Source organism: Panthera pardus, unplaced genomic scaffold (genome assembly GCF_024362965.1).
Source record: "Panthera pardus isolate Hobbes unplaced genomic scaffold, ASM2436296v1 HiC_scaffold_6, whole genome shotgun sequence".
Lineage (NCBI taxonomy): Eukaryota > Metazoa > Chordata > Mammalia > Carnivora > Felidae > Panthera > Panthera pardus.
The window spans coordinates 70,704,451-70,731,028 of NW_026526991.1; the positions used below are offsets into that span (position 1 = coordinate 70,704,451).

At 37.2% G+C, this 26,578-nt stretch overlaps 1 protein-coding gene across 3 annotated transcripts in view; it reads left to right on the plus strand.

Moving 5' to 3' along the window:
• The window catches only part of ADAMTS20 (ADAM metallopeptidase with thrombospondin type 1 motif 20), a 178,399-nt gene that overhangs the window by 17,732 nt on the left and 134,089 nt on the right, over nt 1-26,578 (plus strand). For all 3 annotated transcript variants that reach the window (XM_019452494.2, XM_019452495.2, XM_019452496.2), the window contains exons 3-4: nt 1,082-1,244; nt 25,143-25,402. In XM_019452494.2, coding sequence (XP_019308039.2) covers nt 1,082-1,244; nt 25,143-25,402 — 423 coding nt within the window. The remainder of the gene's footprint in view (nt 1-1,081; nt 1,245-25,142; nt 25,403-26,578) is intronic.

The following is a 26,578-nucleotide window of genomic DNA, read 5'->3' on the forward strand; positions in this document are numbered from 1 at the left end:
GGGATAGGTCCTGAGGTGAGCTGAACACATCTTGTCATATTTGAGAAATCGCAGAGACACCAGGAGTGGAGCTCTAGAAGGAGCCAGGGTGGAAGTGGGAGAAGTCAGAATTAGTTACCTGTGTGCCTGGAGGCATAGTAGGGGCAAGATGTGAGCACAGCAGGACATCTTAGATTATTGTAAGGATGTTGGATTTTACTGAATGACTTGGTCATGTTTGTTGAAGAACATTGATCTAGACTTAAAGAGAAATTACTGTGATTCCTCCATAGACCCTAAACTAAAGGACTGTTGGTTTATAGAGGAAACAAAACATTAGGTTAGATCAGGGATGTGTTAGTAAAACTTGGCAGAAGCAGTTGGATTTCAGTTATACCTTGAAGGCTGAGCTATCAGGATTTGCAGATGACTTAAATGTAGGATGTTACCTTAGGCATAAGAGCTCATCCTTGTCTTCTAAGGACTTGTGGCCTGAACATTTGGAATAATACTGTTGCCATTTACTGAGATAGGGACCATTGAAAAGGCAGGTTTGGACTGAAAATCAGGAGTTTTGATTTGGACATGTTTAGGTTGAGAATGCTACTAGTTATCCAAGTGGGGATATTGAAAAACAAGTTTGTGGCTTCTGGAATTCAGAAGATAGATCTTCGTGAAGACTCTTTAGTGGCTCTCCACGGCTTACAAATTGTAAATTGCTAGCATCAATCTTCAAGATCTGTTATCTGACCCCAGAAAACTCACTGCCTTATATAAACCAAGCTAAACAGGCTCTCTTATTATAGAAGGTGATAGATTTTTTTTTTTTTTTTTTTTTTTTTTGCCATCCTGAGGACGTTGCCTATGCCATTCTTTTTACTGGAATGCAGGTCATCACAACACTGCCTATTAGAAAGCTGTCCAGTCTTGGTTCCCTTCACGCTCTTATGTATTGGGTCATCATGGCAAGGAAACGTTATGTTCAGTGGATGACAGTGAATGAATGGACTTCTGGATGTCCTGCATCTGTGTGCTCACTTAAAACTGACGCTGCATGCTTTCGCTTCTTAGTGACAAAGTTAATTATTTTCTTTCTTTTCAGATGGGAACATTTAAAGCGCATGATGGTGAATATTTCTTAGAACCTATAATGAAGGCAGATGGGAGTGAACCTGAAGATGATCATAACAAGCCACATCTTATATACAGACAGGAATTAAAGAGCAGCTATTTTCTGCAATCTCCCCAGCCTTGTGAAGTTTCAGGTAAACTATGGAGTAAAACTTTTTTGGTAAAATTACACTATTTAAATATTCTTGTAGGTTAGAATTGACATATGTTCCTCAAATACTGAAGTATATTTCAAACAAATTTTCTTGACCTGTAAGGACCCATTAGAAATTAGTTTGTAGGCAATTTTGTAAAATAAATTTAGATCCAAAAAAGTATTCTGCATGAGATTTAATAATCAAACTTTAATCCATTTACTAGTCACACTACTAGTATGCTTTTTCTTAGCAGAATTTTAGATAATTAAAGAAGAACCAAAGTAATAACCCGTTGCTCAATTTTCTATGCTTTCAACTTTGTAAAAGAAACCTTGTAGTTTTCTGACTCTTACTCAGTATTTTGAGATTTATGTTGATGTGTGTAGCAGGGATTTAGTCTTGCTGTGCAGTATCTTACAGGTCCTATATCCATTTTCCTATAGATAAACTTTTGGGTTACTTGCAGTTTGTCATTATAAACAATGCTGCTGTGAATTTTCTTGTCTCCATCTGCTGTGTTTGAGGTTTTCCCAAGTATATACACAGATACTAGAAAATTCCATATATTGTTTTACAAAGTGGTTTTTATGAGTTTATGCTTCCAATAATGAGTGATATTTTTTGTTTCTGTAAAATTCAGACCAAAGAATTATAATGGATTAGAATCTAGGAATAGTAGGTATCTGTAAAATATAAATCACACATATCTATAAAGTATAAATCTGTTGCTAGTAAAATTAGTACATTGCATAGAAGTCCTGTTAAGAGTTGTGTCCATGTGTGTACGTGAATCTTCATATCCTTGTGTCATTCTCTGAAGAACGGAGAAAGGCACCTGCAGTTATCATCAAAGTACAAAATCTAGACAAAGGACTGGGATTAGAAAGGATTTATTTGAGATTGTAGGTGTCCATAAAGTATAGTCCCAACACTGCAATGCCATCTGTTTTGGGATATAATGATATGTAGGCCTTTGAAGGTTTTTCTCTGGGAATGCACTTCTTAACCTTTGCTATTATAAGAGTGCCATTTTGGAGTGGTTCTCACTGTGTCTAAGGCCGTGTTTTAAATCTATTGACATAATAGATGCCTTTCTTATGCTTTTAATATGAGCATAAGGGTTTCATTTTTATGGCTTCAAAGAAAACACAAATGGGTACAGCTTCACAATAGAATTCTACAGAAGGCAGCTTATGCTTGTTCTGATCTACCATTCAGGAGCAGCTTGTTTAATGAATTGTTTAGCTTCTTAAGAAGAAAACCACCAAGTAGACACTCTGAATGCATAAATGTTTCACATAATGATATGCAGGGTTTTGCATTCACAATCCGTGTTCATTATCAGAAAGAGAATGGAACAAGAAAAGCCAGTCTTTTGTTTAAAAATTTTTTATACTACACATTTATTACAAAAACACAAAATTAAATAGAAAGTTATGGAATTTCATTTTTTAATCACAATTTTTCCACATTTATCTATTAAAACCTCGAAGACTGTATCCTTTACAAGTCTTAAAAATGGAGGTAATTTAAGTACAACTAACCTACGTATCTTTAATCACAAAGCAATCAATTAATGGCCTAAATAATTAGCTGCTAATCATCATTTTGTTAGGCAAAATGGAGACTTGTGAACATAATTAGTAAAATGTTATCAAAGGCTTTTTCTTCCCCAATTCATGCATTATTGTTCAGACATACTTGTAGGATCTTCTATTCCACAGGTGAACCTTGATTCAGAAGGACCTCTTCAAATGGGTTGGTCTAAAGATTGAGCACATGAACCAAAAAGGTTAAGGGGAAAAGGGAAAGTCATTTTTTTCCAACATTTCTATTGATGGTCTTAATTCATTATGGCCCTAAAGTGTTGAAATTCATAGTGCTTTCAAGCCTTGATGGTTGTTTTCAACATCAGGTTTGACAGTGGCTCCTTGAGGCCATGCAAATTACATTTGGTTGCCAAACCTAACTATTGTGGATACCAGGCTCCAGGTAGACCTCCGACATTGTCTAAGTAAAATTGAGTCAAAATGGCAAAACACCCCAAAACACCACAAAATGAGCAAACAGCCTCTGTACGCTACCATCATCCACCCTAACAAAACTAAAACCTCAGAAGGGGGAGGCTCTGAAAAGGTTGGGAATGAAATATCTTCTGGGTTTTTACGTGCAGTTCTGCTCTTGCTTATCCCCCTTGTCACCCACGGCAGAGCGGAACTGGTCCTGGTAAGCTCTGCACTCTTTTCCCTTGCTACTCTGCCCCTCTCCTCTCAGTGTCAGGAGTTTAGGAGCTTAAAACATTTCTTCTATTAAACGGGACTTGACATGAGTAAAATGAAAGGTCTTTCAATGGGTTTTAGATGATGTTGGCCAGTTTGAAAGTTTCTGTGTTTTTCCTAGTTTTTTCTAAACTTATTCTTAGTCTTGGAGTCCCTAACATGTGCCAAGGAATGTACTGGGTAAAACTTGAGTGATTCTCTTCATTCAGGTTCTCAAAGCCCTGGGGGTGGTAAAAGAACACAAGAACAGAAATCACAAACTGAATCGAGGCTGCTGTGGGCAAGGAGCTGTATTACAAGCAGCTCAAGGGGCTGAGCAGCAACTTCCTGGGTTTTTACCAAGGAAGTGATACTTAAAGCACCTAATCTTCATTGTGAAGGATTTTTGGGCATTTTCGAAGTAAAAGGTTGATGGTAGAGGGGACTTGTATTAAAAAAAAGAAAAAAAGCACCCAAGATTAGTTTAGATCAAGTATGGTAAGGTGACAGACCTGGAGATAACTACCTTTTGAAAGAATTTTACAATTCGCAAGAGAAGGGGACATGCCACCCCATGACAAGCTATGAAGCATGTGGGTTGGTCAGGAGGCAGGAAGGAGTGTGGGGAAAGCATGGGCAAAAGGGTTTATTACTATAGTAGTGGAGAGGTCCTCTGTTGGGCAGGAAGTAAAACAGATACTGAGGTTTGTAGTGAGAGGATTTTTTTTTTTTCAACGTTTATTTATTTTTGAGACAGAGAGAGACAGAGCATGAACGGGGGGGAGGGTCAGAGAGAGAGGGAGACACAGAATCCGAAACAGGCTCCAGGCTCTGAGCTGTCAGCACAGAGCCCGACGCGGGGCCCGAACTCACGGACCGCGAGATCATGACCTGAGCCGAAATCAGACGCCCAACCGACTGAGCCACCCAGGCGCCCCTGTAGTGAGAGGATTTTTAATAATTTCAGTGTGCCTGGGGCACCTGGGTGGATCAGTTGGTTGAGTGACTGACTTCGGTTCGGGTCATGATCTCACAGTAGGTGAGTTCGGGCCCTGCATCCAGCTCTGTGCTGACAGCTCAGAGCCTGGATACTACTTCGGATTCTGTGTCTCCCCCTCTCTCTGCCCCTCCCCTGCTCATGCTCTGTGTCTCTGTCTCTCTCTCTCAAATAAATGTTAAAAAAAAAATTAAAAATAATTTCATTGTGCCTGCGAAAGCTGGACTGTGCTGGCAGACATAAGCAGAGCACATTTCGGTCCTGTGGTTGAGAGCCAAATCCGAAATCATTCAATCTGTAAAAGTTAGAACAGACTAGAGGGGAATAGTATTTGTATGTCCAGAGTCCTGATGTGTGTGGTAAGTGTGGAAAGTAGGGCAAAATGGGACTGTGAAGGCACACAGGTGCAGATCTCAAAGGAGTGTAGGATTGTGTAGGCTATCTTATGGGTACTGAGGAGACCCTACTGTTAAAGCAGAGACCATCTATAGCTTCTAAGGTTGTAGTACTCAGCGGCTTTAGTTTTAAAGATAATTTGGGAGGCACCTGAGTGGCTCAGTTTGTTAACCATCCAGCTTTTGGTTTTGGCTCAGGTCGTGGTCTCCCCTTTTGTGGGATTGAGTCCCACGTCAACTGCACTGACCACATGGGAGCCTGCTTGGGATTCTTCCTCTACTAGCTTGCATTCCTCTCTCTCTCTCTCTCTCTCTCTCTCTCTCTCAATATTTAAAAGAAATAATTTTGGATTTGAATGAGGAGAGACTCAAGCCCAGGGGACTGAAAGCAGCTATGTTGTCAACAGAGGATTTAGACGTCAAGTAAATTGCACATAAAAGAGTAAATTGAAGATAATTTCCTTTAAAGCTTTTTCCTCAGCTTTGAGATGATAAAGATTGTTCTGTGTATAACTCAGGCGGATAATCCTATGAATGCATGAGAATTCTTTTAAGTAAAATTTTACTACTATACAGGTTATTTCCCTTTAAAAGACTTAATCAGCATTGGTTTGAAGAAATATGGATGTCTTTAGTGTCGGCGGGGGCCACAGTTGACTTAGGAAGCCGGGAGTCTGGTAACAGAGTTGTACTTCTGGCTCTCCTACTGACTTGGAGAATTTACTTCTCTGGATCTTAACCTACAGTAGGTAATAAATGGCTAATGAATTTGTTTCAGTAAAGGTCAAGTTTCCAGTTTTTTATTAACTTGAGTACCTCATAGTTATAAGGACCAGGCAGTTATAGGAAATGAGTAAAGTGAGGTGTCAGTAGGACACTGAGGTGTCCATTGGGCAGTGGAATGGACGTGCTTCTGGCAAAAGGTGCACAGGAAACTTGAGACCAGTATTACCACATCTTTTGTATTACGATGTAAAGCTAGGATTTTTCAATTGGGGGTAGGGGAGAAACTGTCATGTTTGGTTAGCCACCTGTTTACAGACTCTTAAAGATTTCCAAGGTCCCTGACCGCGGCCAATATTTTGAACTAAAAAACTTTGATAAACTTGAAAAGAAACCACCAGTCTCCTCCACCTTCCTCTCCATTTGTACCCCTCCCCACCAAAGAAGCCTTTTTTTTTTTTTGTTTAAACTCTAAATCAAACACATACTATAATGGAAACTTAGCAAGTGCTACTTTTTGAAAGTCCTAGTATCTAGAAAATACTGGTATTTGAATAACATCATTTGCCCAAACCATTCAAATCGCCCTTTTTGCTTTGTTAATTAACATTTGTGCCCTTTAGAATAGTTTCTTCAGTGGTCATTCTTCAGTTGTCCCAGTAATGTTAAATTTTATCCCCAAAACAAAGATCCTAAATTGTGAAATTTTAAGATGTTTGAGATTATGAATCCTCAGCACTACATCTGCCTAATATGGATTATGAAAAACTCTCAGAATGCTCTTCATGGTCCTCTTCCCGACCCTTGGAAGAACGATAAGCTGTGATCATTGTGAACTTTTACAGATGGTTTCTGTGAGGGGGAAAGCCTGGCAGTGCTGTGACAGTTCGATGCGGACAGCATTCTTTTTTTTTTTTTTTTTTTTTTTAATTTTAAAAAAAATTTTTTTTCAAGGGGAAAGCCTGGCAGTGCTGTGACAGTTCGATGCGGACAGCATTCTTTTTTTTTTTTTTTTTTTTTAATTTTAAAAAAAATTTTTTTTCAACGTTTCTTATTTATTTTTGGGACAGAGAGAGACAGAGCATGAACGGGGGAGGGGCAGAGAGAGAGGGAGACACAGAATCGGAAACAGGCTCCAGGCTCCGAGCCATCAGCCCAGAGCCTGACGCGGGGCTCGAACTCACGGACCGCGAGATCGTGACCTGGCTGAAGTCGGGCGCCCAACCGACTGCGCCACCCAGGCGCCCCTATGCGGACAGCATTCTTAAAAGACCTGTTTTGCCAGTTGGGTGCTCTGCTTCACAGAATGAAATTTATGGGTAATAATGTATCCCAAGAACCAGGATCAATCCGCTGCATATGATGCTTTGTGTTAAGTCTGTGGCAGTGTCCCAGAGCTTTGAAGTCCTGTTTTCTCTAAAATCTTATCCAGTACTACTTGTTTTCTTTTTTTTCCCTCTTCTGACAGAGCAGGGGCTCGAGGAGAGAGTCTTAAGCAGGCTCCATGCTTGCCATGGAGCCCCACGTGGGGCTGGATGTTAGGACTGTGAGATCATGACCTGAGCCAAAATCATGAGGCTGATGCTTAACCAACTAAGCCATCCAGGTGCCTCTTATCTTGTATTTCTAACGAGGTGGCTAATTCCCACATCCGGTGAATGATGTGAAAAGGGAACCAGAGTGTGTGTTTAATCTGATCAAGTGCATTTTGAAAACAGAACATGGAAAGTAACTTTAATCTTACATTTCATGTGTGGTAATAATAGTTCTTTCTAGGAAGAACTACCTGTCCACTCCTAAGAATTAAGTTTTTCTAGGGGAACCTGGGTAGCGGTGGAGCATCTGACTTCAGCTCACGTGATCTCATGGTTTATAAGTTCGAGCCCCGCATCATTCATAAGCTCATAAGTTTGAGTGCTGACAGCACAGAGCCAGCTTCCCATCTTCTGTCTCCCTCTCTCTGCCCCTTCCCCAAGTGTTTTTTCTCAAAAATAAACCCTAAAAGGTTTCTAAAAACCTTCTCTTTATGCAAGGATTATATATTTATGCTATACTGGAAAAATTGTGGGTAGAAATGATGTATTCTTTCTCAATTTTGAAGGTAAGGTTTCTTTCCCTTAATGACTTCTCTGTGCTGCCTTGGAAATGAATAGGAGAGATTATGAATCTTAAGGTATAAGAGAAGCTATCCTAATCATAACCTTTAACTGAAGAGTAAAATCTGCCAGTGTCTTGAACATAATGGTGTCAAACTAAATCAGTCACAATCTGATTACCTTTCAGTTTGTAAAATTAGTTTCTCATTTGTTGCTAGGATTTCAAATTTATTTTGACTCCTGTCTGCTTATGCTGGTTCATGGGTTTGTTAAATCTGCTGAGGAGGGTTTGAGACTATTAACTCTTTTTTGAAATAGATTGCACATCTGTTTTTTCTGTTCTGCCTGTCTGATTAAGACCTTTGCCATCTTTGTTTTAAGTTGGTGCACTTCTTGTCTTTGAAATTCCTAGGTAAGATTTTTAGTCACTTTGCAACTTGGTAAAGTCCTTATGAGTTTTTACTAGACAGCAATGTATGCCTCTGCTGCAGAAGTGGAATACATTTCCATTGACCCTTCTCACAGTGCTTGCTCCTCTGTGATCTACCACCTTGAATTTCCTTTGGCTCGTTTCCTATTTGGTCACTTAGTCTTTAGGCAATCTCTCCTTAATCTTCCACTTCCATAACATTTCAGATTTATTTTTAAAAATACCTTTAAATAGGAGTTGATTTAAATACTTAAGATACTCTTCATTTATACAGATGAAAATGTGATTGAAAAAATGATTAGAGTCCTTCGTTTCTAGGTCTCTGACTAATTGTACATTCTTAGACTCTTGCTTTACTGAAAATAGCTATTTTATAATTAGCACCTTATTTTCATGTGGCTAATGTACCTACCTGCTTATAATCCTGTAAGATTAAGAATGTGGTCTTTAGAATATCAAGCTATAAAATATCTCAATGTAGGGGCTGTATTGTTCTGCATGTAATTAACACTATCTTGGAATTCTATATCTCTGCTATCTCACTTATTAACTTGAAGGTTTTATGTTCCTTAAAGTAAAAAAAAAAAATAGCATTTTATTCCATCTTTTACATTCTTCACAGCAAGTAGTACTATGTTACATAATACAGTAACTGTTGTGCAAACAAGTGAGGAATTAGTACCAAAATAACCTTTCTGTTCAGGTCTGTAAGACAAGGTTCATTCAGAAGGTGATTTGGGGCCTCCTGGAAAGACCATAGCTCAGATGGGGTTGTCTGAGAAGGCTTCTTTGAGGAAAAAATAACTCCTTATCTGAGACCCAAAAGATGAGCAGGAATTGGTCAGGAAAAAAGGGAGAAGATAAAAAGTATTCCAGATGGAAGCAACAGTATGTACAAATGCCTGGTGATGAGACAGTGCTTGAACCACTTCGGTAACTAAATGTAGTTAAGGTGTAGGATATCAGGGGGCAAGATGATGTGATGCTGGAGAGGTAAGGAGGAGCAAACTAGTGAAGGTATCAGTAAACTTCAAGGGATTTGGGCTTTAACTCAAAAGCAATCCAGTGGGTGTTGGGAGTCCTCTCCCCCGATAGTTCAAACTGAGGTCCTGGTATGTAGGGTCTGATTTTGTTTGACCTGACTTGGCCTCAACCAGTTGCTGTTACTGGTATCAGAGCTATAATCAGCCACCCTGCTTTTGGAGTCAGGACAATGCAACTGTATCATAGATGGAGTTTGGGGATAGACACCCAATTTGAGGCTGGGGGCTGTTAGATAAATAGATGCTGGGTAGGGAAAACCAGAAAGTTCACCAACAGGTGGACAGTTGTGATTGGTGTTGGAAAAATTCAGGTAACTTTGAGCACTACAAAATGAGGTGCCCAAAACTGATGAGAAGTATAGAATATAGGATATTTTTGGCATCAGTAGATTCACAGCTAAACTTGTGCTGAGAAGTGGAATGGATAGAGAACTGAGATATTAGTAACTAACACACAGGCTATGTACAAGGACCAGTAATATTCTTAGTGTGGCACTGTTCAGAGTTTTAGGTTAACTCCTTTCTCTTCTATATCCAGTAATTATGTATATATGATAGCAAATTGGGATTATTCACTTGGCTTTTTGAGGCACACATTCCTCAGCATTTTATTTGGGGGATGGGAAAAGTACAAATTGAAAGGCCAAAGGTAAAGTTTATGTTGTGATCTTGAAAATATCTTGCAATGGCGAATAGACATTTCTGACTTCTTTTTAGTATATCCACTACTAGCCCTAGAGGGCTCCATTCATAGTACTCATCTGGAAAAGAGAAAATATATGGTGTAGGGTCAATACATAGCCCTTTGTTTCCTACCTCATGGTGGGCTGGAGGAAGGAGAGCAAGATGAGTGCATTGGTAAGACCTGTACTGGTTTTCCATGTTCCAAATGAGTAAATGAAGAAAAGAGCCGACTGCTAAGGGGAGGTTCTTGTTCTTGTTCCACATTACTAGCTCCGGAGGCTGAGGCCTCACTCAACCTTGTCCCAACATGGATTTGTTTATTCATTTGTTCCTTCATTTGTAAAATATTTGAGTACCTCCTTCATGGAAACTACAAAGGTGCTGAGGCCTGTTTAGTATGTCCCATAACCAGCCTGTACAAGCATAGGGAAGGAGGGAGGGTAGTAGGAGATGAAGTCACAGTATTTGTGGGAGGCTAAGTCGAGTAGTTGTGGGTGGATCCAGGTTGTGGGGCTTGAACACTAAACAAATTAGGGAGCTTTATGAAAAAATAGAAAAATTATGAACGTATAATCTCTAGGATTCTTCTCAAGGCCTTAAAAGGGATTTTTGCGAGAGACCAGAAGTTTTAGCGGCTTTAGGTTCATGGTGAATCCACCCCAGCACATAGGATATTATAAATCACATTAGGTATTTTGGCTAGGACTAACCTTGGAAGCCACTGTAGGATTTTGAACAGAAGAGGGACATGATCAGCTTGGATTTTAAAGGGATCACTCAGATAGTTACATGGAGAAAAGCTAGCAGAACAAGTGACAAAGCAAGAAAGATAATGCAATCATTATGTTGAGCAATGCTGACCTCTTGAATTTAGGGTGTAGCCATGAAGTTAGAAGTAGCCACGTTCAATATGCACTTTGGACAGGTGTGAGGGGCTGAGTGTTGACAGGAGTGGTCAGATTATCCTAAAATATGTGTGTGCGTGCACCTGTGTGTGTGTGTTTAATTTTGCCTGAGCAGATGAAGGACGGAGTTTTCATTTACCAAGAATGGGTAAGGCTGTGGGAACCACAGGTTAGGAAGGAACATCCGATTTATTAATGTGTAAATCCAAGTTGGTTTCATATAGTGTAATAATGACTTTGGGAAAAGAATTTAGTGATACATCACTTATGACACCCAGTGCTCATTCCAACAAGCACCCTTCTTAAGGTCCATCACCAACTTAGCCCATCCTTCCCACACAACAACCCACCAGCAACTCTGTTCTCTGTATTTAAGAGTCTCTTAAGGTTTGTCTCCCTCTATTTTTATCTTATTTTTGCTTCCCTTCCCCTATGTTCATAATTTGACTTTGAGATCCTAGTCAGACATCTGGGGGGAGACTAGGAAAGTAGGCAATAGAAGATGAATGGGAAGGTTGGTATGGAGGTCTGGACTTGGAATAACTTAGGAGTATCCTATGTTTTAAGGCTGCCTGCAATTGCGTAGGGAATAGATAAGAGTATGGAAGAGAAATTCCAAGAACTGAATGGTGACGCATGCCAATGTTTAGCACTTGGAGAGGTGAGGATTAAACTAGGAAAAATGAAGAGGTCAGGAAGACAGGACAGGAATGTGTGCCCCAAAGCCATGTGAACTTTTCAAAAAGATACTACAGATTAATTTGCTAAATGGTGTTAGGAATTAAAAGAATATGAAGATTTGGAACTGATTATTGAATTTGCAAAGTAGCGATGATTGCTGACCTCAAATGTGTTAACTGAAAGGGTTCAAAAGTCTTGGCATGAACAAAACTTAAGTATTGTGAAGAGACTTAAATGAATTATTTTTAGGTGGCCTTGTTGGGTTCTAATTCTGTTGTGAAAACCGTCATTACAAAAGTCACATGTTAAACTTTGAGGTAGAACATTAAATAAAAAAACCTATTTGAATGAAAGAGCTCAATCTGTCAGTTTTAAACATTGTTTTGTCAAAATCCCAAAATAGGGGATTTAAAACTATCAAAAGCAATGGTAAATAAAACTTTGTTGATGGAAATATTTCATAGAAATTAAAAAAAAATTTTAATGTTTGAGAGAGAGAGACAGAGTGTGAGCAGGAGAGGTCACAGAGAGAGAGAGGGAGAGGGAGACACAGAATCTGAAGCAGGCTCCAGGCTCTGAGCTAGCAGCACAGAGCCCGATGCCGGGCTCGAACTCATGAACAGTGAGATCAGACCTGAGCCAAAGTCAGACGTTTAACCGACTGAGCCACCCAGGTGCCCCTGAAAATATTTCATAGGAATTTTAAAAATGCATCATTTATTCAGAAAAGTGTTTCTATATGTGGGTCTATTTTGGACTTCGATTAGTCCATTCATTGTGCTACTACCATACTATATTTAAAAAAATATTATAGCTCTTGAAGTTCTGAAATGTGGAGGAGCAGCCCTTGACTTTGTCAAGATTATCTTTGTTGTTTATCCTTTGCATTTACATATAAATCTTAGAATCAGAGTTGGTTTCCACAAAGGGAAAGATTTTGATTTTCGTGTTCAAGAGATCAATTTGATGAAATGACATCTCTATAATGTGTCTTCTAACCCATCAATATGGTATTTTCTCCATTAATTCATTGTTCACATAATAGCTTCTACATCTCTTCGTAGAGGTATTGTGATTTTTTTTTTTTTTATCGCAAATGGTATAACTTAAAAAAATTTTTTTCTCTGCATGAAAATGCAGGTAATTTTTAACATTCAGCAACCTTGCTCATATATCGTAATAGTTTATCTGTTGGTGCTTTTGGGTTTGCACATGAACTATCATATGGATGGTATTTATTTTCCAATCTTTCAGCCTTCCCCTCTCCCCCTCCTTTATTGCAGTGGATAGGAGTTCTAGAACAAAATTGACTAGAGATGGCAATAATGAAAATCCTTGCCTCATCAATTTTACAAGGAAAACTTTCGACCTTTTCTAATGTGTGCAATGTCTGTAGTCTTCCCTTAATACCTATCCACTTAGGGAAGTTCCCTTACATTCCTAGCCTGAGAATTTTTATTGTGAATGGATGTTGAATTTTAGCAAAACTGTTTGCCTCTGCGTATCCCAAGGTGATCCCTGTATCTTTCTCCTTTGTTCAGATAATTGATTTTCAAATAGAAAGTCCACCTTAGGTTTTTACCAGACTAGGTTTGGTAATTTCTTTAGAGTTTCTGTGAATGTTTTCATGAGTCTGTTTGGTTTGTAAATTTTCCCTTGCCACATTGAAAGAGCAAGAAGATAAGGTCCTGAAGGGAATGATTAAAGTGATGGACCATGGTATGTGAGCTGTAGAAGGATATCCTCATTTTTGTTTAGTTAATCTTACATGTGTACTCACTAGGTAAAGGAAAGAAGTGAAAATAACTCCATAGACTTGTGGAGAGCAATAAATGTAAATCTATCTATAGTTTTAGATCGCTAATCAGCCATATAGCTCATTTTACAGTATTCCTTTGGTCTACCAGACACAATTTAATTGCAAATGCTTAGTGAGGTAAATTTTAATCTTTGGCTCTCCACTGCTTACCCATGTGATAATTCCTCATGAAAAGGAAGTAAAGACTTTAATTATTTGCAATTAGAATCTGATTCACTATTGCTGCCCTACTTAAAGACCTGGAGACATGAGCTTGGGCTGCTCTCAAAATGAGTACAAATGCAGGGGAAACTGCACAAGCATGGTCCATGTTCTTGGCTGGTCCCAGCCTGTGTTCCACTCTTTGTGAAGATCATTACTGCTAGAGTACGAGTTGGGCCCATTGCCAGGTCAGGCGACAGATACACTGTTTCATGTGGAGAATATCCAGACCTTTGGACCTACCCCAAGAAGGCTGCTTTCTTGGGCTTTTCTTTCTTGGAAGAGAGCCAGTAATCTGAAGGGATAAAACTCCCTCATTGTTAGTCTGCAGTATACAGATTTCTTTGCATATACATAAACGTACCTGATGTTAGATTAACATCCTGATGTTAAGATCGACAAAAACATTCTTTTAAAAAGTAATATAGTAAATCCTGACATGTACTGTAAAATAACAGGATACCTATTTGAAAATAAGAATTCAGTTTATCAGTGACTTCAAAGCTAGGTTTTTCCCACATATTTACACCAAAATTAGTAGACTTAATAAAAACTGACAAAAGCAATATGAATAAAAACTAATTCCATGATAAAGATATTAAGTACCATTAAAATTTCAGAGTTTTAAATTTTAACATTTCATATTCAGTGACTGCCTTTAATTAGACCTAAGTTTTTAAACATTAAAAGTAGTTTGAAAAATACCTTTAGTATTTCTTTTAAAAACTCTTTAAAGCAAATATCAAAAGTTAGAATTTTTCACATGAGAATAATATTTTCATTTGAGGCCTGTTTCAGGAACGACAGATCTAGGAGGAATAACTTACAGTGACCAGAGTAGCAGTAGACAAAAATGAGTTAAAGCACAAGGTTAGATGACCTTTTAGATTTTTGAGCTGTAATGTAATTTTTCCAAAAAACATTCAAGACAACTAGTTAATAGGAAATGTTAAAAATATTAATATGAACAAGTTAATAGTGTGGAAAAAAAGTATTATATCAGTACTTGATAGAGCAAGTAGAGAGGCTTAAATTCCCACTCTTATGTAACTGCATTTTGAGAGGTATTAGAATACTTAATACTTAAAATGACCTCAAAGTATTTTTGGAATGATTGCACAGGCATGAGGCAGACTGTCCAATAATGTGGGAAATCTTGTAGTTTGGGAGCACTCCTCTAAAGTTTGGAAAACAGTTTTAGGTTATGTGTTAAATGATAAAATGGATATAGGTTAGAAATGGATGGCCATGGGAGCACCTGGGTGTCTCAGTTGGTTGAGCATCTGATTCTTGATTTCAACTCAGGTCATGATCTCACAGTTCTGGAGTTCGAGTTCCACATAGGGCTCCATGTTGATAGTGGGCAGCCTACTTGGAATTCTTCTATTCCTCCGTGTCTTTCTGCCCCATCCCTTGTGCATGCTCTCAAAAATTAAAAAAAAAAAAAAAAAAAAAAAAAAAAAAAAGGATTGCCACGAAGGCTGATCTGAAGGTAGGAAGGTTAATAAAGTGGAATTGAAAAATAAACTACCTAGAGATCAGTGTTCATATGAGTTCTGAATAAATGATTTTTCTCTAAAGAATGAAATGTTCTATTTCATCTGCATTTTCAGATACTAGGGTATAAATTTAACTTGTAAGATTTTCAAACATCTCTCCAAGAAGCCTTACAGTAGGAGTTTGGAGTATCACATTAGCCTATGTAGAGTTGTCTCTCTAAATTTTTATACTGTCAGTTGGCTAATTTATCTGTCTTACTTTGCTTAGAATTTCTGATAAGACAGGATTTGAAGTTGTGGAAAAAAAGACTTTGTAACATGCAAAGATTACATAGTTCATCTTTTATCCCCTTCAAGTGTAGAGGTTGGGATGCCAGAAGCTTGAAAGGGACAGCCAGTTTGTATTTCTTTATACCCAAAACAGTCCTAAAGGTTTTGAAGTTAGGAGTGAATGTGTGCCTGTTTTCAACTCCTAATCTATTTAAGAATTCTTGATTCAGCTTTTTAGGGAGCCCTGTCCTATACATCTTGAGAGTGAACTCATGGGATGGCTTCTGGAGAATGTAGGAGAAGAAAGGGTAGTTCATGCTTGACCTGCTGGACCTGTGTTCCCTTTGACCTGTCAGCCTTCGTAGCAGAAGGAACTAAAATTGCTTGCTGGATGTAGGATTAATGGGAATGATTTGGGGATTTGCAATGTTCTTTTTCTCTTTCAGGGCCTCCCTAGTGAAAGGACAGTACTGGGTCTGTCCCAGGTCTGTGCACGACAGAAATCAATGACCATATACCAAATCTTGGCTCAGCTCTGATTCTGTAATTCAAGAAGGACTAGACGCTATATTTTCATGAATATGACTAGCTAGTTCCTTTTAGTTTTGTAGGAGACAGCATTTTCCACTGTGACCCCAGTTACTAAATTCTTAACATTCTACATGTATTACCACATGTGACCTTTTGAAGAGTCATGTGATCTGGAATTCAAATGTAATAATGAATATTGAGGAAATCTGAATTCATTTCTTTGTTATGCCACTTAGTTGGTGGCTGTTGAAATTGTGTGTAACCTGTGTCAGATGTCGGTTTTAAAATGTGCACTATAATAGAAACTGATTCAGGGGTACAACAAGGACTTAGTGATGTAATCGTTTATGTTTTAAGTTTCAGCCAGTCACGGGCAAGTCCATAGTTGCACATTTAATGCTAGTAGTAGGTGGGGTTCTAATTAACTGGGGGAACCTCTTTGAAATAAAGCTTTATAAATTTTATAAGCTATAGGTCATAATTCTGTAAGGGTGGTAGAGACTTCTAAAATTGACATCATGGGGGACTGAAGATTTTTCTAAACCTGTTACTGAATACTAAAATCCTATTTTATTACCTAGGTTACCTGGGTAGTTTAATCTTCCCATTCACCACTTTCTTCACCTATAAGAAGAGGATACTAATAGTATTTACTTTAAAGAACTATTAATAATAAAGGAGATAACATATATGAAGTGTACCAGTACATGGTGATTACTCATTAAGTGCTTTATTCATAATTCACACTAGTATTAATAACATCAATAGCGTGGCCTAATAGGACAGATCACCCAGAAAATTTGAAATCCTGAGGAAGTATGCTAGATTTTATAATATCTGATAAGATCACTATTTCAAGGCACACACAATTCTTTGAATTGGGAGCCCTTTTGACTGTTTTACCAGTGGTTTGAAATGTTGATGATCCAGAATACGCTTGTGGTATTATAAAATAAATATCATAAAATAAAATAAATAAATAAAAATCATAAAAATATGATTTTATGCTCATTTTCAAAAACAATTTCCTGCTATTGTAGAAGTATAAAATTTGTTCATTTGGTCAAATACAGAGCCTTTGTGTCCATTCTAACCTACGTAGAGACCAGAGTGAATATTTCACTTGCTATCAGGAAAACCAAAGGTAATCTCTCCATCTTTGAATTGCTATTGCACATCAGTTAGGATTACTCATACCCTGAATTTCTAGTTTCCTAAACCTTGTGTCCCGAAGTGTGTTCCTTTCTTCTCTTTCCCAATTTTGTATCCTTTGTCCTAATTTTTCCTTCTTCCCATGAACATTTGTTGAGCGCTTACAAGGGCCATAACACATTACCCACAAGTGTTCTTAGTCTTTGAAGAGTATATAGCTTGCTGGTGGTGGTATGACGATTGTGTTAGTGGTGGGCTATAGGGAAAGGCTTGGACTTATGGGCAGTGCGGATCAGTGGTAACTTGTTGAGCTAACAGGGATGTTCCTGAAAATGACTTTGTTTGGACATGAATGAAGGACGAGTGAGAGGGACCGGGATGGAAGATGATGGGGCCATTTTGGAGACCTTGTCTAATTTTGCATTCATGATGCTGATATTCTAAGAAGGACTTGAATGAGTTTAGAGACACGGACACTGACAATAGGAGCAATACGAAAAAGGTTGTGAAAGAGAAATGACAAAACTTGGTGACCAGATAAAAAGGTAAAAGGACAAGAAGAGCTCAATGGTAGTGTACTGTTTAGTGTGAGTTACATGTAATAGGTTATTACTCATAATGAAAGTAAAGCTGGGAATAGGGATAGAAAACTCAATTTAGTATATTTTGAATATAAAGTGCCGGGAGGATGTTCAAGTAGAATCATGGATTCCTAATTACATTGTTGAAAATAATCCATGATATAAACTACTAAAAAATTAACTGTGAAACAATCTCCATGCATTCTATAAAACACTATATGGTTAAGTGTTGTGTTTACAGATGTAATTAAACATCTTAAGTTCTAGTGGGCAGATTATCCATTGCATGATGTTCCTGATTTGATGGATTTGGTTTGCTCTAAATTAGTTTTGGGCCGTAATACACTTGTTACTAATAAAGGATGGCACATCACTTTAGCATTTGACTTGGAGCATAAATAAAGACAAACATTTCATAAAGATGATGTAATTGACACATGAGCTTTGAATGCCCATTTAAGATATTTGGAAAGGTCACTTTATCATTTGTTGCACTGCTTAATTAGAAAGTTCAAAAAGTAATGATATTAGACATTAAGCCTGTGAAAGTTAGAGATGCTGTTTTTAGAAATGTAACTAAAAATTACAATTAAAAAACAAGTTTATTGTAATGACTTAATGGACACTGAGATGTTAATTACGTAGTTCTATTCACTTTGAATCACCCCCATCCCATGTAGCCTATGTTAAAATTTGAGCTGTATACTTAAGTACCTTTTGGCTCATTATATACATTTTTATGGCTAAGTACTTGTATATTCTATGAAAGTTTCTACAAAAATAAGATCGTACACATTTTTTACTTAAGAACACATGGCCATCCTTCCATATCAAACACAGAGACCTAATTCAGTAACAGCTGTATAACATTTCATTCAGTTATTTCTGTGTTGAGGATGTTAGTTTGAAAATTCTTAAATTGAGCCTCTTGGATTTTTTAGCTATAAAAGCCATTTATCTGCAAAATCAAAACAATGAAAACTTTCTTCCTAATACTCCTATTGTATATTTCATTTTGTCCTGCTTTAGGTAGCATTACCAGAACAATAGTATATGATAGAGCTGTCCTATTGTTTGAATAGCTGTTAGTTTAGTACATTATTTAAGAACTTAATATAATAGGGGCACGTGGGTGGCTCAGTTGGTTAAACATCCAACTTAGGCTCAGGTCATGATCTCAGAGTTTGAGTTCGAGTCCTACGTTGGGCTCTGTGCTGACAGCTTGGAGGCTGGAGCCTTCTTCACATTCTGTGTCGCCCTCTCTCCTTCTTCCCACCCCCCACTTGTGTTTGATCACTATTTCTCAAAAAGAAACATAAAAAAAACCTTAATATGTATCATGAATATATGAATCAACATGAAATGCAGGACTGTGAGCAACCCATGTAAAATCATGTACTTCCGCTCATACCCTCCCATTGTGTCCACCTGCCTTCCCTCACTTGAGGCAGCCATCACTTATAAATCCCAAAACTTAGTGAAAAGATTCATTCATACTGCTGTGTTTTGAGGAAGTATGAAATCCTATTTCTTTTCAATTATTTTGGCAAAGTTGTATACAACATTATTTCATTTGCTATAGAAATTAAACTTTTGGGATCTCTAATACTGTTTGTTAAATTATGGTTATTTTTTCCCCCTTTAACCTTCATTGTCAAACAGTATCTTTTAGTGGTTAAAACCATTGATGCTGGAGCCAGATTCCCAGAATTTGTATCCCAGATGTGCTATTTAATATATGGCTGGATTTTATTAACCTGATTCTATGAAACTTTTGTTTGTGATAGGCAAATCTAAACTGTTCACTGTTATGATAAGTAGTCTATTTAGTTTTGTTCCTTTTATTTGCAGCTCCATTGATGATCAGCTGTGGTTATAAATTTTTCAATTTCCATGTTGCAGATTTTCATCTGTAATATGGGATTAACAATAATACTTATGTCCTTTGGGACTGTTAAATGAGTTAATATAATGAAATTTACCAGAAATGCACTTGACTCATCATAAGCAGTCTGTTAGGTATTGTATTTTATATTGATGGTTGAATTCTTTTTTCCCTAATCCCTTACGTAAGATGATTTTCTTCTTAGAAATTACCTCCTTCCGGGGGCGCCTGGGTGGCTCAGTCGGTTGGGCGTCCGACTTCGGCTCAGGTCACGATCTCACGGTCCGTGAATTCGAGCCCCGCGTCGGGCTCTGGGCTGATGGCTCAGAGCCTGGAGCCTGCTTCCGATTCTGTGTCTCCCTCTCTCTCTGCCCCTCCCCCGTTCATGCTCTGTCTCTCTCTGTCTCAAAAATAAAAAAAAAAAAAAAAAAAAAAAAAAAAAAAAGAAATTACCTCCTCCCTTTAAAACTGGAAGTTCTGGGTATGTGTTTCTCCCTTCTAATGTGCTTATATTTAGTAACTATGTATACACACTTATATTTTGTATTTAAAAGTAAATTCTATCCCTTTTGCATTAAGCTTTATGAATTATTTCCTTCTGCCCTACTGAAATTTTCTTAAGTTGGATATGCCAATTTTCAGTGTTGTTAGCAGTATGAGACATTCAGGTGCTCCACATTATATTTCTGTGATTTGTCAGTATTTTTCATTTTAGCCTTTTGGGTAGGTATACAGTCATGTCTCATTGTGAATTGGCTTCTTCATGATAATCAATATTTTGGCAGTATTTCATATGTTCATATATTTTTGGATTTTGTCTATTGTGAAGTATTCAAGTCTCCCTTAATTTTACTGGTTTTTATCAATTATGGTTTAACTATATAACCCATATATAAGCCATTTGTTTATATTGCAACTATCTTCTCCCATAATGGTGTTTTTAGTGAACACAAGTTCAGTCTTAATTTATTCAAATGAATAGTTTATAATGTTTAGTATTGTTTGTGTCCTAAGGAATCCTTTCCTTTTTTGAAATTTTAACTAAGATCATGAAAATCCTCTTTCCTGTCATCTTCTAAGAACCTTATGAAACGAATTTGGAGTTGTTTTCTTTTTTGCAATTCTTACAGTATTTGAAAAAGTACTGTTCTTTTTTTAAATCCTTAATAGTATTTAGTGGTGAAGCTCTTGGAACTTGGATTATTTGGGGGAAAATTGATTAGGACTCAATTTTTAGACTTTTTTATTTGGACAAACTTTTAAAAAGTTAGGTGGTTATTTAGGCTTTTTAATTCTTCATAGGCCAAATTTGATAAGTTGTGTTTTTCCAAGAATGTTCTAGAAAACAGCTCTAAATTTGTTTCCATCAAATTGCTTGTATTACCTGTTAATGTCCATAGGATCTTGATACTGGCTAGTTTTTCCTTTTTAACCTAGCCAGAATTAAATCTTTAGACGTGCAATTTTGTAGTATTGTTCCAGAAGCTTCTTTCCCCTTTTATTCTATTTTTTCTATTAATTGTTATGTTGTTGCCTTTAATCATTCCAGTTTGGAGTTCTCATTTGTTTCATTATTTTAGCCTATATAGAGCCATCTACTCTAAATTACTCTCGTCAGTCTAACTTCTTCAAACCACAGTGCTTCCTTAATTGGATTATATTCCCATTTTACCTACTATTGCTAGCAAGGGAAATAGTTGATTTCTTAGCGCCCAAGCTGGACACTCTTGGGGAGATTTCTCAGTGAGATACTGACTGGCCCTGTGTAACTACCCATTCAGCTTTGTATGAATTTGATTATTTTAGACACCTCATGTAAGTGAAATTATACAGCCTTTTCTTTTGTGACTGGCTTCTTAGCATAATGTCAAGGTTCTTCAGCATGTAAAAATTTCCTTTTTAAGGCTGAATAATCCATAGTATGTATATACCACATTTCATTTATCCATTGATGGACATTAGGGTTGCTTCCATCTTTTGGCTATTGTGAACAATGCTGCATGGAATGTGGGTGTAGAAATACCTCTTGAAGACCCTGCTTTTGATTTTTTTCTCTGAACATCTCAGAAGTAGACTTGCTGGATCTTAGAGTAGTTCTATTTGTAATATTTTCAGACACCTTTATTTTCTGTAGTGGTTGCACCATTTTTATAATCCCACCAATAGTTTGCAGGGATTGCAATGTCTGCACGTTCTCACCAACACTTAGGTTTTTTACAGTAGCCATGCCAGTGGGTGTGAAGTGATACCTCACTGTAGCTTTCATTTGAATTTTTCTAATTAATAATGAGCATCTTGTCACATGGTTGTTTGGCCATTTATATATTGCCTTTGGTGAAATGTCTATTCACATCCTTTGCCCTATTTGAATAGGGCTATTTGTTGTGGAGTTGTAGGAGTCTTTTAAAAAGACATCGTATGTGTATATATCTGTATATACACACAATGTATACACACACACATCTCCCCATTTGTTCAGGGACTTGTATTTATGATCCCTACCATTCCTGTATTTCCATTAGAATGTAATTATCTGGGGGAGAAAATAAAGGTCAGTGGGTTAATGGAGCTTGCCTTTTTTAGTCCATAAATAATAATCAAATATATAATAAGAAAATTACATCCTGCATTTCATCATAGTTCTGATGCTTTTTTAAATAGGAAGTTTGAGTGAATGGTACTTACTATGGTCCTAACCATTGCAGTCTATCAAGTTCCTATAACACTGGTTCACAGCATGCATGTATTAAATTGATACTCATTAATACAACAATGTTAAAAAAATTTCCCATGATAATTTCAAATCAGATTACAGTACATTTAATAGAGTTCAAGGAGCATATCCCAGAATGACTTATTCTAGCAAATAAACAGAAAATCTCATGAGCTTTATCAAATAAGTATTGATAAAGAGATCCATTAAAAAAAATTTAAACACAGATCCAAGCATGTTCTTTTACTTCCATAATGGCTTACCAACAACAATTGCAAGTAGGTGGTGCACCGTGCTTAGGACCATCCGGTATCACTAGGCAAGATTCTGCTGCCAGTAGTGAACCTAGTGGAAAAAAAGGAAGACTTTGCTGCCAGCCAAATAGGTGAATATGTCACCAGTATATGACTGTCAGCCAGAAAGAGCTTAATCAATACTTTCCCTTCAGGCTTCCCGAAAGCATCTACTAAGCAAAAGCTCCAGAACCTGGTACATCAAGACTTAAAGAAGAGTGGAAACACAGCTCAATAGCTTTGGAGAGCCATTTGTCTTAAGTAATTAAAGATAAAATCCAACCCCCCCCCAAAAAAAAAAATAAAGCACCTGCTGTTATATATCACCATCACCCCAAAACTAAGGCTACATTTCTCATGAGACTTAGAAATATTTTTAAAACAAGGGGATTATGGTACATTGGAGTCTGTTATAAGAGCTGTTAAACACTTGTGAATCACTTTCCTAAAGTAAGGAGAACGAACAACTTTGTTTTCCACTTGACGCATGCTTGTGTAACAATGCCCTGAGATTGCCAAACAGAATCACCCACTGCTGCTGCCTCAAGAATTTGATCATCACAGCACAACTCTGTGGATAAGCATTTTAACTCTAATTTTATAAACCTAGCAACAAAGTAGCCGACCATTTTTCCTAAACGACATGGCACTTAGACACATTTTTTTTTAAAGTTAATTTGAAGGGCATGTGTCTGTCAACACATTATTTCTTCATAACTAGTAATGACAAAAATAATGACTGTTTACTAAGTCCTGATCTAATAGCTCTATGTGAATGGTCTAATCTTTTGAAAACCTGGTCTGGGATGGGTGGTAGAATATACTAACCCGAGATAGGCCACTTTAGCATACAGATTATTTGGAACTAAAGGCCTTAAAAAGATGCAGAATGGGCTTTCTAATTCTCTTCAGGAAAACAGATTTGTAGATATTTTCTCCCATTCAGTAGTCTTCCTTTTCAGTCTGTTGTGTCTGTCCTTTGGTGCAATTTAAAAATTTGATGTAGTCCCATTTGTCTATTTAGCCATCTGTGCTATGGTGTCCTACGCATCCAAGCAGTCCTTGTGAAATCCAGTATCATGAAGGTTTTCTTCCATGTTCTTTCTCAGGACTTGGAGAGTTTGGGGTCTTTTAGGTCTTTTGTTGACGTACTTTCCATAGGTATAAAATGAGTAGAATTATGGGGGTAGGTGTACATATGTGTCAAACTTGAAAATTGCCAAGTGGTTTTTCCAATGTGGTTGCTCTAACACTTGGTGCTGTTTTTTAAATTTAAGCTGTTTGGGTAGGTAGAATCAGTTTCTTTTTGTCTCGAAGTTGAATTGTTACTGAAACACTTAAAGTTATTCTGAAATTTATTCTTAAATATGTATTACTTCTTGTCTCTTCCTACTAAAGTATAAACTTTATAAGGTTCTGTTTGCTCTGCAATTTCTAAATGTTCCTTGATGTAGAGTAGGTATAATGTTTATTTTAAACTGATGAACAAGTCAGTATATTTACTTCCTATTGACGCTGAGATTGGTATATTAAGTTACATCTGGGTCTACGAAGTGGATATTTTAGTGGTAGAATCACCCCCGGATAAAGATGGTAGGAAAAAGTTTCAGGGCTATACACGGTTTGCCAAGTTCAGAATTTCCCAATGAGATAAATTTCAAAACATAAGTGCACAGTAATATCAAAGGGCAGGATGGTTTTAAGAATTAGAAAAAGTTGACATGTGGAAACCATGCTTAAGGACTTTGATTACTTACAACCATAAGATTACTGCTTATTTAAAATGAAATTGTTGTCACACTCTTATATTTCTGGCTAATCCTTATAGTACAACTGAGTCTGAATAGTTTTGGTATTCGGTTTATCAAGTATCTGGCACCTTGGATTTCTTCTTACCTGATTCCTTTGGTCCATTTTTCTGTTAAATACTTGCAAACAGTTGTCAGAAAAAAATACAGAAGAATAAAGGACTTACACATGGCATCTGTAATTAACATTGAATAATTTGCTGTATTTTTTCATTCCTAAAAAGTTTTATTTTTGAGAGAAGGTAAGCGGGGAATGAGTAGAGAGAGAGGCACAGGGGATTGAAGGGGGCTCTGCAGTAACACCAGCAAAAACCCACTGTAGGGTCCAAACTGAGGAACTGTGAGATCTTGACTTGGGCGGAAGTCAGACACAACTGACTGAGCTACCCAGGTGCCCCTGAATTCTGTATTTAAACATAACCAAACAAAAGTAATCAGGTATCTTATAAATCAAATATTATAAAATACAGATCTACAGTTTTTCTGGATTCAAAGAGTTAACCAGTGTTTCATGGTTTTTCTGTCCGGTGATCTTTACATGATGTCTAACAAAAGGTTTTGTTCTGTATCATACAAAATGTGATTGATCTATAATGAGTTGAAATGCCATTGGCTTGAGCACCCAGTGTACCTGAGGAAAAAAAGGGGGACTCCTCAGTTTTAAATTTTTCTACCATTAATAAATGCTCTTGAACAGTCATAGCTGTTTTAAAAAAAAAGACTTGGAGTTTGGTTTCTGTTGGGCCAATCTATGAAAAATAACATTTTATTACTGGGAATAGTAATAAACTGCTGCATCACGGAGTTAAATTTCTTTTTATCTTTTATTTCATGTTGGAAGGTGATGTGTGTGTATTTTTGCCTATTTTGTGCAGTATTTTTAGTCCCACCTAATTTAATGGCTCTGCATTATATTCTTTTCTCCCCCCAGAAAGTCAAATAAAGAAAACCACTTTACCCTTTCAAAACTACAGCAACACAAATGAAGATCTTAATGTAAAGAAGGAAATGGTTTTAGGGTACCCTTCAAAAAATAAATCATTGGAAGATGAAAGAAGTCAATTACATTCCAGGAAAAAACGTTTTTTATCCTACCCGAGATATGTGGAAGTTATGGTTACAGCTGACGCTAAAATGGTTCATCATCATGGACAGAATTTGCAGCACTATGTACTAACACTAATGTCAATTGTAAGTAAACTTGTCCTTTAAACTTTCTAAGATGTGTAATGTTTCCTTCACATTTATCTGAAAAGTTACTCGAACTTCTTAAAACATTTGAAAGTCTCTGAAAACACTTAAAGAATAATTCGAGTATTTTCAGTATCCTGTATTTTCTACCCTTTGGTGACAGGGAAGATTCTAGTAGCCCTGATCTTTCACCCTTTGAATCTGATTGTTTTTTTAAAGCTTATTTATTTTGGGGGGAGGGGAGGAGATTGCGAGCACATGTGCGCAGGGGAAGGGTACAGAGAGAGGGAGAGAGAATCCCAAGCAGGCACCGTGCTATCAGTGCAGAGCCTAATGTGGGATTCGAACTCCTAAACTGTGAGATCATGACCTGAACCAAAATCCAGAGTTGGAGGCTTAACCAATTGACCCACTGAGCTTCCCGTGATTCTGATTTATATATATATTTTTAACATTCATTCGTTTTTTGAGAGACAGAGTCATGAGTGGGGGAGGGACAGAGAGCGAGAGGGAGACACAAAATCTGAAGTAGGCTCCAGGCTCTGAGCAGTCAGCACAGAGCTCGATGTGGGGCTTGAACTCAAGAACCATGACTGAGCCACCCAGGTGTGCCTCCCCACCCCCCCAATCTGATTTTTAAATCTTCTGCACAGAAGGAATGGAAACTATTTTGCTATTGCTATATTTGTCAAGTCAGAAATTGGAATATATGATATTTTTAAGGTTTTTAATTTTAATTCCAGTTTAATATATTGTTAACATAGTGTTCTATTAGTTTCAGGTGAACATTCAACAGTTCTATACTTAGTGCTCATCATGATAAGTGTACTCTTTAATCTCCATCACCAATTTCACCCACCTCCCTTTCTGGTGGTAATCCTTAGTTCTCTACGGTTAAGAGTCTGTCTTCTTTTTTTTTTTTTTCTTTTTTTTTTAAATTTTTTTACCTTTGCTCGTTGTTAAATTCCACACGTGAATAAGATCATATTTGTCTTTCTGACTTAATTTGCTTAGCATTATACTCCAGCTCCATCCATGTTGTTTCAAATGGCAAGGCTTCATTTTTTTATGGCTAAGTAATATTCCATTACGTGTGTATGTCAGACACATGCACACCACCTCTTTATCCATTCATTTATCAGTGGACACTTGGGCTGCTTCCATAATTTGGCTTCT